This window comes from Oncorhynchus mykiss, chromosome 22 (genome assembly GCF_057628025.1).
Source record: "Oncorhynchus mykiss isolate SJ-2025 chromosome 22, ASM5762802v1, whole genome shotgun sequence".
Lineage (NCBI taxonomy): Eukaryota > Metazoa > Chordata > Actinopteri > Salmoniformes > Salmonidae > Oncorhynchus > Oncorhynchus mykiss.
The window spans coordinates 36,429,063-36,447,022 of NC_143043.1; the positions used below are offsets into that span (position 1 = coordinate 36,429,063).

Below are 17,960 nucleotides of genomic sequence, written 5' to 3' on the forward strand. Positions count from 1 at the left end.
CATTCGAATATAAAGGTAATGTGTTTAACATAATGTTGTAATTCTACCACATCGTTTTTGCAATGTTAAGAAGATGGAATAAAGTTGTCCTTGAAATATTATTGGTCCTTCACTGTTTTGAGACTGTACAACCTTCAATATGTATTGTCAGATCCAACAGCAGATCTCTTTGTTTCTTGGGACCTAGAACTAGCATCTCTGTTTTTTCAGAGTTTAAAAGTTAAACATTTGCCACCATCCACTTCCTTATGTCTGAAACACAGGCTTCCAGGTAGGCAATTTTGGGGCTTCACAATGTTTCATCAAAATGTACAGCTGTGTGTCATCCTCATAGCAGTGAAAGTTGACATTGTGTTTCCGAATGACATCACCAAGAGGTATAATATTGAAGAGGTTCGATATAGGCCGATTTTTACATTTTCCGGGTCAAGGTGTAGCTTTTTCAAGATAATTTATTACTGCCGCTTTTAGTGAGTTTGGTACACATCCGGTGGATAGGGAGCCATTTATTATGTTCAACATAGGAGGGTCAAGCACAGGATGTAGCTCTTTCAGTAGTGTAGTTGGAATGGAGTCCAGTATGCAGCTTGACAGTTTAGAGGCCATGACTATTTTCATGAATGTGTCAAGAGATACAGGATTAAAAGACTTGGATCTCCATTGATCCAAGGTCCTGACAGTCTTTGCAGACTCAGGACAACTGAGCTATAGAGAAATATGCAGATTCAAAGAGGAGTCTGTAATTTGCTTAAATTGCAATTAGGTTTGAAAAATTGGATGATTGAGCAGTCAGATGACTTCCAATTTGGTGGAGCGTCATTTCCGTTCCAATTTTCTGGAATCTTGTTTCAGGGCCCGGGTATTTTCTGTATACCAGGGAGCTAATTTCTTGTGACAAATATTTTTTGTTTTTAGGGGTGTGACTGGTGTGACTGCATCTAGGGTATTACGCATGGTTAAATTTAGATCCTCGGATAGGTGTTTAACCGATTTTGTACTCTGACGTCCTTCAGGGAACTCCATGAGGAATGCTGTATACGGCGCAGGAGGCCTGTAAACAGTAGATATAAAAAGTGATTGATTAGGCTGCATAGGTTACATGACTAGATGCTCACTAGTGTAAATTCATCAGGCTTAAGGCATGTTACAATCAGGCCAATCACATAAAGATTATGATCAGTGATTAGTTCATTGACTATAATTGCCTTGGATGTGAGGAATCTAACATTAAGTAACCCTATTTTGAGATGTGCGATATCACAATCTCTTTCAATAATGACAGGAATGGAGGAGGTCTTTATTCCAGTGAGATTGCTAAAGCGAACACTGCCATTTTCTGTTTTTCTCAACCTAGATCGAGGCACAGACACTCTCAATGGGAATAGCTGAGCTGACTACATTGGCTGTGCTAGTGGCAGACTCCACTGAGCTGGCAGGCTGGTTATCAGGTTGCAGGCCATCTCATTGTGGAGCTAGAGGAGTTAGAGCCCTGTCTATGTTCATAGATAAGATGAGAGCACCCCTCCAGCTAGGATGGAGTCAGTCACTCCTCAGCAGGCCAGGCTTGGACCTGTTTGTGGTTGAGTCCCAGAAAGGGGGCCAATTACCTACAAATTCTATCTTTTGGGAAGGGCAGAAAACAGTTTTCAACCAGCGATTGAGTTGTGAGAGCTCATCACTCCCCCTAACTGGGAGGGGGCCAGAGACTCTGCTGTAGAGCTCATCACTCCCCCTAACTGGGAGGGGGCCAGAGACTCTGCTGTAGAGCTCATCACTCCCCCTAACTGGGAGGGGGCCAGAGACTCTGCTGTAGAGCTCATCACTCCCCCTAACTGGGAGGGGGCCAGAGACAATTACTTGATGCCGACACATCTTTCTCGCTGATTTGCACACTGAAGCTATGTTGCTCTTGGTGACCTCTGACTGTTTCATCCTAACATCGTTGGTGCAGACGTGGATAACAATATCCCTATACTCTCTCCGCTCGCCAGTTTTAGCTTTAGCCTTTACGTCTGTAACCCTGCCCCCTGGTAAACAGTGTATGATCGCTGGATTATTATTTTTAAGTCAATGACTAGGGTTTTCAATTTGTCAGAGCTAATAATGGGTGGCTTCGGCAGCTCAGACCCTGTAGCGGGTGGAGGAGAGACCTGAGAAGGCCCGGCCTCTGACTCTGAGTCAATGCTTAATGGGGAAAACCGGTTGAAAGTTTCTGTCGGCTGAATGAGCGACACCTGTTGAGTATGCCGACAGCATTTCTTTCCAGAAAATTGTCCGGCTGCGGGTACTGTATGGGGATATTTATACTACTATCTCTACTTACTGGTGGCACAGATGCTGTTTCATCCTTTCCTACACTTAAATTACCCTTGCCTAACGATTGCATCTGAAGCTGTGCTGGCAACACAGCTATCCTCACCATAAGGCGATAGTTCTCCTATATATTATGAGTAGAGCTACTGCTAAATGTCATAGTGTTAATGTTACTACTTAGCTCTGGCTGGTGGAGGTCCTGTAGAACCATGTCCAGATAAAGCGTCCGGGGTGAAAAAGTTGAATGAAAATAGTTGAGCGAGGTAAAAACTAAGACATTGGTAAATGTGTTAAATGCAGATTTTGATGAAACGGTTAGTAAATGTAAAAACCAAAAGCTTGGTAGGTAGCCAAGTAGCAACAAACAGCACAGCAGCATGGAGATATGTCCAACAGTTGTGACTTTGTGGCAGTGGTAACTAACCGATGATGTTTTTATTTAATTATTTTATTTAACCTTTATTTAACTAGGCAAGTCAGTTAAGTTCTTATTTACAATGACGGCCTACCAAAAGGCAAAAGGACTCCTGCGGGGATGGGGGCTGGGATTAAAAATACAAATATAGGACAAGACACCACAACACTACATAAGGAGCGACCTAAGACAACAACATAGCATGGCAGCAACACATGACAACACAGCATTGTAGAAACAGCACATGACAACAACATGGTAGCAACACAACATGGTACAAGCATTATTGGGCACAGACAACAGCACAAGAAGGCAAGAAGGTAGAGACAATAATATATCACGCAAAGCAGCCACACTGTCAGTAAGAGTGTCCATGATTGAGTCTTTGAATGAAGAGATGGAGATTTGAGTGTTTTTTGCAGCTCGTTCCAGTCGCTAGCTGCAGCGAACTGAAAAGAGGAGTGACACAGGGATGTGTGTGCTTTGGGGACCTTTAAAAGAATGTGACTGGCAGAACCGGTGTTGCATGTGGAGGATGAGGGCTGCAGTAGGTATCTCAGATAGGGGGGAGTGAGGCCTAAGAGGAGCATCAACCAGTGGGTCTTGCGACGGGTACACAAAGATGACCAGTTTGCAGAGGAGTATAGAATGAAGTGATGTGGGAAATCTGATGGCCGAACGGTAAAGAAAATCTAGCCGCTTGAGAGCACCCTTACCTGCCGATCTATAAATTATATCTCCGTAATCTAGCGTGGGTAGGATGGTCATCTGAATCAGGGTTAGTTTGGCAGCTGGGGTGAAAGAGAAGTGTTTACAATAGAGGAAACCAAGTCTAGATTTAACCTTCGCCTGCAGCTTTGATATGTGCTGAGAGAAGGACATTGTACCGTCTAGCCCTACTCCCAAGTACTTGTACGAGGTGACTACCTCAAGCTCTAAACCCTCAGAGGTAGTAATCATACTCGTGGGGAGATGGGTATTCTTCTTACCAAACCACATGACCTTTTGTTTTAGAGGTGTTCAGAACAAGGTTAAGGGCAGAGAAAGCTTGCTTGACACTAAGAAAGCTTTGTCGTAGAGTGTTTAACACAAAATCCGGGGAGGGGCCCGCTGTGTAGAAGACTATCATCTGCATATACATGGATGAGAGAGCTTCCTACTGCCTGAGCTATGTTGTTGATGTAAATTGAGAAGCGTGTGTGGACTAGGATCGAGCCTTGAGGTACTCCCTTGGTGACAGGCAGTGGCTGAGACAGCAGATGTTCTGACTTTATACACTGCACTCTATGAGAGAGGTAGTTAGCAAACCAGGCCAAAGACCCCTCAGAGACACCAACACTCCTTAGTCGGCCCACAAGAATGTAATGGTCTACTGTATCAAAAGCTTTTGCCACGTCAACTCAGTGACTGCCTGCAGTGAGAAACTTTGTAGCGGGGCAGGGGAAAAAGAGGGAGGAGCATCGGGGTTAGTCGCATTGGAAGGGGTGGGAGATGAGGAAATGTTGGACGGGCAATGGCTGAGTCAAATAGGAATCCTGACTTAATGAAGTGGGGATTTAAAGAGCTCAGCCATGTGCTCCTTGTCAGTAACAGCCACATCATCAACATTAAGGGACATGGGCAGCTGTGAGGAGGAGGGTTTATTCTCCGGGTCTTTAACCGTTTTCCAGAACTTCTTGGGATTAGACCCACAGAGAGAGAACTGCTCACCTGAGTGTACTTATTTCTAATTTTCCTGAACTAGAGCCAGTCAGCCTGAGTATGCGTGTGCCAAGCCTTTCACCAAATGGACTTCTTGAGGTGGAGTAATTCTGCCAGATCACCGTCGAACCAGGGGCTGAACCTGTTGTTAATTATCATTTTCTTTATGGGGGCGTGTTTGTTAACAATACCACTGAAAATATTTTTTTAAAAGGTCAAAGAGTCTTCGACAGAGGGGATCAAGCTGATTCTATACCAATTTACAGAGGCCAGGTCTTGAAGGAAGGCTTGCTCATTAAAGTTTTTTAGCAAGCATCTGACAAATCAGGACAGGTCGTTTTTAACTGAGCATCCATTACGAACACAGGCTGGTAAACAGTGATCACTAAGGTCCTTACTGATGTCACTGATTTGTTTCATTATTGACTGGCGTGTGTGCATGTGTTCCCATCCGCAGGTGTTCTTTGCCTCGGTGCGATCCGGAGGAGCCAGCCAGGTGTACTTTATGACCCTGGGGCGCACCTCTCTGCTCAGCTGGTAGAGAGACTACACCCCCTCTACACTGGAAACCAACCAACCACGTTTTACCCGACGTTCAACGATGCCATCGGTCAAAAGCCAACCACCTCCGACATAATCATGACCTTCGACCCGGGGCATCGTGCTATATTGAGGATACACAACATCTTGTTTTTTTCTCCCACCTTTATTTAACCAGGTAGGCAAGTTGAGAACAAGTTCTCATTTACAATTGCGACCTGGCAGATGACGTCGCCCCAGCCGTGAATACCAGATATGAGAATTGTAAAAAAAAAATGAAGTTAATTGATTATAAATCAAATAAAAAAATGTGAAGAAAGGGGGTGAACAGTTTGCCCCACTTTGGTGCTCAACAGGTTGTGGACACACGTCTGTGCGGGGCTGTTGCCCTGAAGGCGTGTGTGTGTGTGTGCGTGTGTGTGTGTGTGTGTGTGTGTCGTTCCTAGTTCCCCTCCCCTTCCTTTCCTTAGCGAAGGAGGGGCAGGGGGCGGAGCATACAGTGTTAATGCTACAGTAGTGTATGTCAATGTCTTTCTGTTTGGTCCAATGATTGCTGACTGCGGGGGGGGGGGATAAAGAAGCTGTGCAAGGGAGCCAATTGGTCCTAGGCTCAATGCTGTCATGACACAGTGTGTGGGAAGGGCCTATGCATTTTACCGTAAGTCTGTTATCTGAGAGGACTCAGCTGGAGTGTGTTGATAGTTAGGACAGCTACCGTATTTTAATGTGCAAGTTCATGTAAAAACATTTGAACCAGATGGACTTTGAAATAGTGTTTTTTATTTTATTATGATTCCCTAAAAAAAAGTAAGTATTTGGAGTTAATATTTATTTTACCTTGGTTTTAAAAATCACAATGCACATAGCCTCCAGTTTTCTTTGCTTTTATTTCAACCCACAACACATTCAAATGCTTTGAGTCAGAGAGTGGTTGGGTAGAACATTTAAATAGTATCTATGTATAATAAATATTAATTTAATATCATTCATAGTTTCAATCGTCATGTTAGTGGAATCCTCAGTCCAACATGACGCTGTGATCCGGCTTGTACCATCAGAGTCCAGGATGGAGGACATGGTCCTGATGTGAATAGACAGATATAATAAAAGAGAGTGGAGGAGAAGGTTCAGGTCATATACAGTATGTGTGTGGTAGTAAAGGGGCCAATAGATGAGAGAGGAGGGGTGTCAATGTAAGTTTTTGTAGCAGGAAGGTTACACATGGTCAGCAAACCTCAATGGACTCATAGACTGTGGATGGAAATAATGGTGGTGTTTTATTGTTGTTTTTCATTAGTATCTTTTTAGGAATGCAATGCACTAAGTGTCAAGAATGTAGAAAGAAATATACTGTGTGGTGGTCAAAGGCATGAGAATTTTATTTTTGTTCCTTGTCACAAGTGATCAATTTCAAGTTGACACAAGTGAATATTAAACAATGGAGGCTCTAAGGAAGATGTCGGTTTTTGGGGCAATTCTGAATCGTTTCTGAGACTAGGTTGTGACTCCTTTCACAAACTCAATGTTTTAAAGTGAATCGGGGCTTAAGCGTTAACAGCTCTGAGTTGAGAAGTTGCTAGGCTACAGTAGTTTCCTGTGGGGCCAGTTTGCTCACAGTAGCTAAATCAACCAGATGCGCTAACAGGGCTTTAGACCTCAGTGTTTAACTCTAAAAAAACATTGCCAGGCTCAATAAAGAAGTCTTGAGCTCTACTTCTTGTCCTTCTCGTGTGATGTGTCAGCTTGTTAATGGAAGGCAAATCAAAACAACTGTTTCAAATCAGAGGAGAGCAGAGTAGGTGTGACATCTGTGATTCTACAGCTCTCTGAAGGTGTTCACCACAGAAACCCACTTTGGGAAGATTCTCTTTTGTTGTTGTTCACTGTTAAAGGGTATAGTCTGTACATCTGAAGACTATTCAATACACTGCAATATTCCCTGCCACGACTCTCTCACGACAGGGTATCTGACCTGCCTAAACCATGGTGACAAACAACATTTAATATTATTTTCCTGAGTAGGATTACCCTACTTTTCCCAAGGAACACAACTGTGGTTTAATGGTGATGATGGATCAAAGCTATTTCACCCAAGGGGACAGATTTTCTACCCGAACTGTGTGTCAGACTCCATAGTGGGTCAATCATTCTCTGAGTTGAGTCTTTCTCCTACTAACAGTCATGCCATTCATTGTGTGTAGAGCTGTGGGAAAGGCACTGCAAATTATACATCACAGAATTGTTTCACAAGCCAACCTTTTTTATATATGGAAAAAGAAACCTGTTTGAAAAGCGAACCCCAATGCTGTATGTGTGTGTGTGTGTGTGTGTGTGTGTGTTGAATAGCCCCCCCCCCCAGCACTGTCCCACTATGTCTTTTTGGTTACATCAAGGCCTTCATGAGTGGCATAAGTGAGTTTATTAAGGTTATGGTTATTGATATTCTATTAATGGAAAGACGGACAACAATTTCTTCGCAATCTGAAAAGCAGTCACTTGCTGATTTTATGTTTTATAAAAGTGCCAATATGGCAACATTAAAAGTGTAAAAAGAATGACGAAACCACTATGTTGATAAATATACTTTTTTAAGATCTCACTTGAAGCATTAAGTTTTAGACTTAGTTAAGAAGCTTAACAATAGTTTATGTACTTTGCAGTGGTTGAATATTATAACGCTCATGTTAGGTTGAGAAAATGGCAATGTTTACAGAGGCAATGTTTTGTTACACTAATGTGTATCATGATATTAGTTTTTTTTAGCTTGTTTTATATTGAACATGATTGATCAATAATCCTAAATTATGCCATTTTTTAGTTTTTTTTTCTCAAACAACTCAAAACACAATAAAGAATACACATGCCACATTTGATTTTCCAGATGATCCCATAATGTCGTTCCCAGCATTGTGGGGACATTGTAGTGACAAAGTCCGTTCCTTGCCGGCTTGGATGTCAGTCAGGCTTGGGTGTTTTTCTCCAGTGTTTCTTCCATGCTACTCTAACTTATGTGCTCTCTGTGTATGACAGGAAGTCTTGTATTTTCCTGAAGGTCTTTTCTCTTTGAATAAACTCTAAAGTAATTTAAAGATTTACTGTAGTCTTTTGTCTTGTCCCCTCTCTGACTGACTGAATTCTTGAAGTGGAGAGTGTGAGAATGTCATCATTATCCAATAGTATGTCCCTGAGGGTAAGAAATATTTTCTACAACAAATACAGAGCAGAGCAGACACTGAATATCCCTTTGAGCATGGTGAAGTTATTAATTACACTTTGGATGGTGTATCAATACACCCAGTCACTACAAAGATAGAGGCGTCCTTCCTAACTCAGTTGACAGAGAGGAAGGAAACCACTCAGGGATTTCACCATTTGGCCAATGGTGACTTTAAAACAGTTATAGAGTTTAATAGCTGTGATAGGAGAAAACTGAGGATGGATCAACAACATTGTACATACTCCACAATACTAACTTAAATGACAGGGTGAAAAGGAGGCCTGTTTGCAACAAGTCACTAAAGTAAAACTGCAAAAAATGTGGCAGTGAAATTAACTTTTCTGTCCTGAATACAAAGTGTTATGTTTGGGACAAATCCAACACAACACATCACTGAGTACCACTTCATATTTTCAAGCATGGTGGTGGCTGCATCGTATTATGGGTATGCTTGTCATCAGCAAGGACTAGGGAGTTTTTTAGGATACAAATGAACTGAGTAGAGCTAAGCACAGGCAAAATCCTAGAGGAAAACCTGGTTCGGTCTGCTTTTGAACAGACACTGGGAGACAAATGTACAAATGTACCTTTCAATGGCCTAAAACACAAGGCCAAATATACACTTGCTTACCAAGACAACATTGAATGTTCCTGACTGGCCTAGTTACAGTTTTCAAAAAAGATTTCAAAAAATATGTTTTAATTTTGTAATAATGGGGTTTTGTGTATAGATGAGTTGAAATAGATGAAAAAATGATTTGAATCCATTTCGAGTTCAGGCTGTAACAAAAAGATGTGCACACACTAACACGCTTGATTTGATTTGCTACATACAAAAGATGCACTAGGTTGTGTGTTGGCTTGTACTGTACAAATGTAATCTGAGGGAATTGAGACAGTTTGTTATTATATTTTCCCAGCTTCAGTTTAATTAACTGCTCTGCATTAGTAGTAGTGGTAGTAGTAGACTAAGACAGTGGGTATAACAGTTTACACATGTTATTTTCATCTTCCCTTTGACATCTTCTGACAAAGCAAAAACAGGTTTATGTGTAGATTACTGAGGATTTTTTTCTATTTAATCAATTTTAGAAGTCTGTAACGTAACAAAATTTGGAAATAGTCAATGGGTCTGAATACTTTTCGAAGGCACTGTGTGTGTGTGGTCATTCACCTGCCAAGGATCCTGGGGGATTTGATGGACGTATGATACTGAAAAAAAGAAGAAAAAAAACAGTTTACTCACCATGTGGACATGCACATGGTCTCACGTACGCACGCACATGGACACACACAGCTAAGGGAGTTAAGTTGAATTTGCAGTAATCCACATACACAATACTCCTCAAACAGAGGAGGCTGGTGGGAGGAGCTATAGGACAGGCTCATTGTAATGGCATTAATGGAAGGGTATCAAACATATGGAAACCATGTTTGACTCTGTTCCATTAATTCCATTCCAGACATTACGAGCCTGTCCTCTTATAGCTCCTCCCATAAAAGTCCTCCGTTCTTAAATCACTGTTGTCTTGAATTCTATTGCATCTTTCCGGTGTGTAAGGGAACTGAATTTCTCAATCTGCTGTTTTATTTTACTCAGTGTGACAGTATAACATGCATGTTCATAAAGTAAACGTGATGATGTCAGAAGATATCAAAGGGAAGAGGAAAATCACTTATGTAAGCTGTTATACCCACTGTCTTAGTCTACTACTACCACTACAACTACCATTACTACTAATACAGAGCAGTTAATAAAACTGAAGTTGGGAAAATATACAATAGACCTTATCATGAAATTCTTATTTATAAGCCCTTAACCAACAATGTAGTTTCAAGAAAAATAACAGGTAAGAAGCTGTTAAGAAGCCTTTTTGACCTAGACTTGGCGCTCTGGTACCGCTTGCCGTTTGGTAGCAGAGAGAACAGTCTATGACTAGGGTGGCTGGAGTCTTTGGCCATTTTTAGAGCCTTCCTCTGACACTGCCTGGTATAAAGGTCCTCGATGGCAGGAAGCTTGGCCCCAGTGATGTACTGGGCCGTACGCACTACCCTCCTGTAGCACCTTTTTGAGGATTTGTATTTGTATTTATCAGGGATCCCAATTTGCTGCCTCCAAGGCAGCAGCCACTCCTTGGTTCCAAACACATAAAAGCACTTACATTACATATAAAACAAAAGATAACAGTACACCATATACATTATTACACCACTACATACAGTGGGGCAAAAAAGTATTTAGTCAGCCACCAATTGTGCAAGTTCTCCCACTTAAAAAGATGAGAGAGGCCTGTAATTTTCATCATAGGTACACTTCAACTATGACAGACAAAATGAGACAAAAAAATCCAGAAAATCACATTGTAGGATTTTTTATGAATTTATTTGCAAATTATGGTGGAAAATAAGTATTTGGTCACCTACAAACAAGCAAGATTTCTGGCTCTCACAGACCTGTAACTTCTTCTTTAAGAGGCTCCTCTGTCCTCCACTTGTTACCTGTATTAATGGCACCTGTTTGAACTTGTTATCAGTATAAAAGACACCTGTCCACAACCTCAAACAGTCACACTCCAAACTCCACTATGGCCAAGACCAAAGAGCTGTCAAAGGACACCAGAAACAAAATTGTAGACCTGCACCAGGCTGGGAAGACTGAATCTGCAATAGGTAAGCAGCTTGGTTTGAAGAAATCAACTGTGGGAGCAATTATTCGGAAATGGAAGACATACAAGACCACTGGTAATCTCCCTCGATCTGCTCCACACAAGATCTTACCTCAAAATGATCACAAGAACGGTGAGCAAAAATCCCAGAACCACCTAGTGAATGACCTGCAGAGAGCTGGGACCAAAGTAACAAAGCCTACCATCAGTAACACACTACGCCGCTAGGGACTCAAATCCTGCTGTGCCAGACGTGTCCCCCTGCTTAAGCCAGTACATGTCCAGGCCCGTCTGAAGTTTGCTAGAGAGCATTTGGATGATCCAGAAGAAGATTGAGTGAATGTCATATGGTCAGATGAAACCAAAATATAACTTTTTGGAAAAACTCAACTCGTCGTGTTTGGAGGACAAAGAATGCTGAGTTGCATCCAAAGAATACCATACCTACTGTGAAGCATGGGGGTGGAAACATCATGCTTTGGGTCTGTTTTTCTGCAAAGGGACCAGGACGACTGATAAAGGAAAGAATGAATGGGGCCATGTATCGTGAGATTTTGAGTGAAAACCTTCAATCAGCAAGGGCATTGAAGATGGAACGTGGCTGGGTCTTTCAGCATGACAATTATCCCAAACACACCGCCCGGGCAATGAAGGAGTGGCTTCGTAAGAAGCATTTCAAGGTCCTGGAGTGGCCTAGCCAGTCTCCAGATCTCAACCCCATAGAAAATCTTTGGAGGGAGTTGAAAGTCCGTGTTGCCCAGCAACAGCCCCAAAACATCACTGCTCTAGAGGAGATCTGCATGGAGGAATGGGCAAAAATACCAGCAACAGTGTGTGAAAATCTTATGAAGACTTACAGAAAACATTTGACCTCTGTCATTGCCAACAAAGGGTATATAACAAAGTATTGAGATAACCTTTTGTTATTGACCAAATACTTATTTTCCATCATAATTTGCAAATAAATTCATTAAAAATCATACAATGTGATTTTCTGGATTTTTTTTTCTCCTTTTGTCTGTCATAGTTGAAGTGTACCTACGATGAAAATTACAGGCCTCTCATCTTTTTAAGTGGAAGAACATGCACAATTGGTGGCTGACTAAATACTTTTTTGCCCCACTGTATCTACAACACAAAATGTACAATACAAAATGTATAATACCACCATACAACAATTTTACAATGTATGCATATGCGTGTGTCTGTACCTTCGTGTGTATCTCTTCACAGTCCCTGCTGTTCCATAAGGTGCAATTTTTACCTGTTTTTAAAAAATCAGTTGTACATACAGTCGTGGCCAAAAGTTTTGAGAAAGACAAATATTAATTTCCACAAAGTTTGCTGCTTCAGTGTCTTTAGATATTTTTGTCAGATGTTACTATGGAATACTGAAGTATAATTACATTTCATAAGTGTCCAAGGCTTTTATTGACAATTACATGAAGTTGATGCAAACAGTCAACATTTGCAGTGTTGACCCTTCTTTTTCAAGACCTCTGCAATCTGTCCTGGCATGCTGTCAATTAACTTCTGGGCCACATCCTGACTGACGGCAGCCCATTCTTGCATAATCAATGCTTGGAGTTTGTCAGAATTTGTGGGGTTTTGTTTGTCCACCTGCCTCTTGAGGAGTGACCACAAGTTCTCAATGGGATTAAGGTCTGGGGAGTTTCCTGGCCATGGACCCAAAATATCGATGTTTTGTTCCCCGAGCTACTTAGTTATCACTTTTGCCTTATGGCAAGGTGCTCCATCATGCTGGAAAAGGCATTGTTCGTCACCAAACTGTTCCTGAATGGTTGGGAGAAGTTGCTCTCGGAGGATGTGTTGGTACCATTCTTTATTCATGGCTGTGTTCTTAGGCAAAATTGTGAGTGAGCCCACACCCTTGGCTGAGAAGCAACCCCACACATGAATGGTGTCAGGATGCTTTACTGTTGGCATGACACAGGACTGATGGTATCGCTCACCTTGTCTTCTCCGGACAAGCTTTTTTCCGGATGCCCCAAACAATCAGAAAGTGGATTCATCAGAGAAAATGACTTTTCCCCAGTCCTCAGTAGACCAATCCCTGTACCTTTTGCAGAATATCAGTCTGTCCCTGATCTTTTTCCTGGAGAGAAGTGGCTTCTTTGCTGCCCTTCTTGACACCAGGCTATCCTACAAAAGTCTTCACCTCACTGTGCGTGCAGATACAATCACACCTGCCTGCTGCCATTCCTGAGCAAGCTCTGTGCCCTGATCCCGCAGCTGAATAAACTTTAGGAGAAGGTCCTGGCACTTGCTGGACTTTCTTGGGCGCCCTGAAGCCTTCTTCACAACAATTGAACCGCTCTCCTTGAAGATCTTGATGATCCGATAAATGGTTGATTTAGGTGCAATCTTACTGGCAGCAATATCCTTGCCTGTGAAGCCCTTTTTGTGCAAAGCAATGATGACGGCACATGTATCCTTGCAGGTAACTATGGTTGACAGAGGAAGAACAAATATTCCAAGCACCACCCTCCTTTTGAAGCTTCCAGTCTGTTATTCAAACTCAATCAGTGTGACAGAGTGATCTCTAGCCTTGTCCATGTCAACACACATGTCAACAACTGTGTTAACGAGAGAATCACTGACATAATGTCAGCTTGTCCTTTTGTGGCAGGGCTGAAATGCAGTGGAAATATTTTTGGGGGATTCAGTTCATTTGCATGGCAAAGAGGGACTTTGCAATTAATTGCAATTCATCTGATCACTCTTAAAAACATTCTGGAGTATATGCAAATTGCCATCATACAAACTGAGGCAGCAGACTTTGTGAAAATTTAAAATTTCTCAAAACTTTTGGCCACGACTGTACACACCACATCTGTGAGAGAGCTTTAATAAAGAGTGCCCAGTACATTCTATATAATTTATTTAATGTCTTTATCTACTTAAAACAATTTCCCACCTAAATGTTCCTTTATTTATTCAGGATTGTTGAAAGAATATATTTTCAGAATTGAGATAATCAATACATTTTAAACAAATTTTTATGAATGCAGGTATTTATGAACAGCTTACTGACATTTATTGTTAAATGTTTTATAAATGGTGAGCCGAATAGCTTAAATAATTTATTAAAGCACAGTCCTGAAACTTCCCAGACACTTCCCAGAAATGGTGTGTCGGTTTGGAGAAGCTCCAAGCTCCATCCAAGCTCTTCTGTTATGTCTAGTTTACATACAGGTAGGACTGGCTGTGACTGGTAACCTGCTTTACTGTAATCCAATGTGATCATAGGCCATTTCAAAGAAAGTGTGGCTAGGAGTACTGGAGATTCTACAATCCAATGGGGGAAAATCCAGCTGAGGTTGTTTCACACCTGAAGAAAACATTCTCCAGCATTGTCTTGTCAAAGTGAAGAATCTTCCTTAAAATCACACTTCAGTCAACCTGAGGAGCACCTTGGGTTTATCATCTCCAAGAAGATACATAGATTCATGGAAGTATTGTAATTGTTACTGCAAACTGTTGGTACACTTAGGCTTAATATGTAGCATGAAGATAACCATTAGGAAGGATTGACAGCAGGTTTAAAGTTAGTTCTGATAAATGAGTAATGCTTTATAGATTTTAGAATCGTCCAGCAGTTACCAAGTCAGAACAGTAGGCTAAGTTATGAGGGAGAAAGAGACAAAATTGTTAGGGTGAGGTACATGGGTTACTAACAGCTTATTACACAACATACACTTAGAATGACTGTCTTAGATACAGTAGACATATCTCCCTGGCATATTACATAATTTATGCAGCAGCATACAATAAATTTTTGGACTCACAGTTATGCTATGCCCACTTGAACAGGAATGTGGCGCGGCGGTCCTTCTTGTGGGCAAATTTTGCCATGAAACTTTGTCATCAAGTTCTGACATTCTCTGGATTTATGGTGCTTTCAAAACAACTGGGAACTCTAGAAAGAGGCCCGAGTTCCCGTTTTGGAATTCCGAGTTGTATGACCGTTCAAAACGTATTTTCCCAGTCGGAGCTCATTTTTTCTGAGTTCCCAGTTGTTTTGAGCACGGCAGATGTCATGCTGGCATGACAGCATGGCCAACGTATTCAACCTTTTCTGGCCCATGGTGTTGCATGTGAATGTTTATCATTTTAAGCTTGGAAAAGCCTTAAACTCAGACTTGGACCACACACCCTCTCCACCGAATGGCAGGCAGGCAGGGGAAGCAAAATAGGGATTGCTTTTCAACGCTTGTAGTTAGTAAATTATTCCTTCCAAACCACTCATTGTTGAATTTGCGATTTCCAACTTGTTGTGTAATGTTTATGTTAATTGGCCGATTAGCACTGATATGTTTATCCACGATTTCTCTTCATATGACAAGGATGGAAAAGGATTTGCCAGTAGATTGTCAACGTGATTCACGATGATGACTGCTTGTCTAGCTTGCTAGCTAAGATTTTGAAAGTATGACGTTGACATGATCAGTCCAATCAAAGCTACGGTAGCTGTAATGTGATTTGACGTAATTTTATCTGTGACCAATGACCTTGAGTCTTTTGGATGGGGACTTCTAATGTAAATCTATGGCAGCACCCAAGAGGGCTTAAAATTTCAAGCTCTCCATGTAGATTTTGTGGTGATGTAGTGTCCCCATTGAGTGACATTACACTGACACAATCACGGCAATAGTAGAGAAGATTATCAACCCTTTCCCTCTGTATTTTCCACTGGAGGTCAGGGCTTTGTGATGGCCACTTCAATACCTTGACCTTGTTGTCCTTAAGCCATTTTGCCACAACACAAGAATGCTTGGGGTCATTGTCCATTTGGAAGACCCATTTGTGACCAAGCTTTAACTTCCTGACCGATGTCTTGAGATGTTGCTTCAATATATCCACATAATTTTCCATCCCTCATGATGCCATCTATTTTGTGAAGTGCACCAGTCCCTCCTGCAGCAAAGCACCCCCACAACATGATGCTGCTACCCCCATGCTTCACGGTTGGAATGGTGTTCTTCGGGTTGCAAGCCTCCCCCTTTTTCCTCCTAACATAACAATGGTCATTATGGCCAAACAGTTCTATTTTTGTTTCATCAGACTAGAGGACATTTCTCCAAAAAGTATGATCTTTGTCCCCATGCAAACCGTAGTCTGGCTTTTATATAGCGATTTTGGATCAGTGGCTTCTTCCTTGCTGAGCGGCTTTTCAGGTTATGTCGATATAGGACTAATTTTACTGTGGATATAGATACTTGTGTACCTGTTTCCTCCAGCATCTTCACAAGGCCCTTTGCTGTTGTTCTGGGATTGATTTGCACTTTTCGCACCAAAGTACGTTCATCTCTAGGAGACAGAATGCGCCTCCTTCCTGAGCCGTATGACGGCTGCATGGTCCCATGGTGTTTATACATTGTTTGTACAGATGAACGTGGTGCCTTCAGGCATTTGGAAATTACTCCCAAGGATGAAAGAGACATGTGGAGGTCTGCAAAAAAAATGTCAGTTTAATAAATGTGCAAACATTACTAAAAACCTGTTTTTGCTTTGTCGTTATGGGGTATGTGGCAAAATGTGGCAAAAGTCAAGGAGTCTGAATACTTTCTGAATGCACTGTATGTCATGTCCACCTGGCTACCACAACACAATGTCTTCAGTAAGGTTTGTGGTCCTCACGGAGAAGCAACTCCACCATGGGGCTCATGTTGTGTCTCAATTGTACTGGCTCTTTAAGTAGCCCCCACCATTTAGCTCTGCCTGGAGGCCCTCTAAAGCCTTATTCACACTGAAGGCTTTAAAATGATACTTCCGGATTGTGGCAATGAGGCCCTTTATCTACTTCCCCAGAGAACTTGTGGATATAATTTTTATGTGTCCAGTATGAAGGAAGTTAGAGGTAGTTTTGCAAGCCAATGCTAACTCGCATTAGTGCAATGACTGGAAGTCAATGGGTATCTGCTAGCATAGATTCCCTACACTATTCATTGTATCTTTTCTCTCATAAACTGAAATTAAGCAAACAGTGTCGAATTTAGCAACCAAGAACTGCCAGAGCGATTTCCACTAGATAACATAGACACAAAGTCAGATTAGCTTTCCCACAGATGCCGCTCCGGCGGGAGAAAACAAAAAGCTAATATCACAGCCAATCACAACGCTGGTGGGTAAGTACAGTTATACTGTGAAACAGTATCATCATACTATTACATCAGATATATTATTGACATTTTCTGAAATTACAATACAAAAAAAATCCTATGTGTAGCACCTTTAACCAGTGATAACTAGAGAAGTAACTTTAAAGCTAGAATCCTTAATTGAAACAGTCTGAGGGATGGGCCTGGAGAAATGTAAGCGCTCAAATTCCCGGACACAGTTATCGATGCAAGCACTGATCATCCATGATATGAACATTTGAGTTTTAGGCATGTTTTGAGGCTATACAGTGTTTGTTGATATTTACATTGTTTACAAACATTGGAGTAAAACAAGCTTGTATTTTGGTTCTGATGGTGTACAACAGTTGAACTAAGCTCATGAGGGATTCCTATAAGATATATCCTACATCCTATAAGAGTCAATGGGTATACAGTATTTCATTAATTTATGACTATATCATTAATGTATGCTAAGAATGTGTTAGTTGTTGCTGCCGGTTAGTACACTGTATGATCATGGAGTAAAAAGCATTGGCCATGCACGTATTAAAGAGAGAACGTGCAGAGCTGTGGCCCTGCATGAGTAACCTGCTAAAAAAAGTAAACTGTGTCAACCCCAGGAGTGGAATTTTCGAGGGTGTTTAGTGGTGTGTGTGGTTGACTTCTGAGTAAAGTGTTGACTAGGGTTCAGTCAGGTAGGTGACATTTAGAGTTTTTTTAATTGTATTTTGTACTGCCTTGATGTTCTTCTCTGTTACGTTCTTTTGTGAGTCGCATTATCTTGTTTTGCATTTTCACGTTTTAATCCCTTCTGTTGCGTATGAAAGTAGTGTAGTGGAGGTATATGACTTGTTAATTATGTAGTACAATAGAGAAATCATGCACCAAGTAGCCTACACAATCACAAAGCATGTAAAATATACTTGATGAACTAGTTTCAGTGAAATATCATTTGCAGGCAGCAA

At 41.4% G+C, this 17,960-nt stretch overlaps 2 protein-coding genes across 14 annotated transcripts in view; both read left to right on the top strand.

The window, feature by feature from the left end:
• LOC110501750 (mitogen-activated protein kinase kinase kinase kinase 4) overlaps positions 1-8,058 on the top strand; it is a 97,184-nt gene extending 89,126 nt beyond the window's left edge. For all 13 annotated transcript variants that reach the window (XM_021579513.3, XM_021579507.3, XM_036959110.2 and 10 more), the window contains one exon: positions 4,887-8,058. In XM_021579513.3, coding sequence (XP_021435188.2) covers positions 4,887-4,970 — 84 coding nt within the window. In that variant the 3' untranslated portion in view covers positions 4,971-8,058. The remainder of the gene's footprint in view (positions 1-4,886) is intronic.
• An 8,583-nt stretch (positions 8,059-16,641) lies between these two features.
• The window catches only part of LOC110502091 (interleukin-1 receptor type 1), a 41,396-nt gene continuing 40,077 nt past the window's right edge, over positions 16,642-17,960 (top strand). Inside the window, exon 1 of the mRNA XM_090215928.1 lies at positions 16,642-17,001. The gene's annotated coding sequence lies outside the window, so the exon portion shown is untranslated. The remainder of the gene's footprint in view (positions 17,002-17,960) is intronic.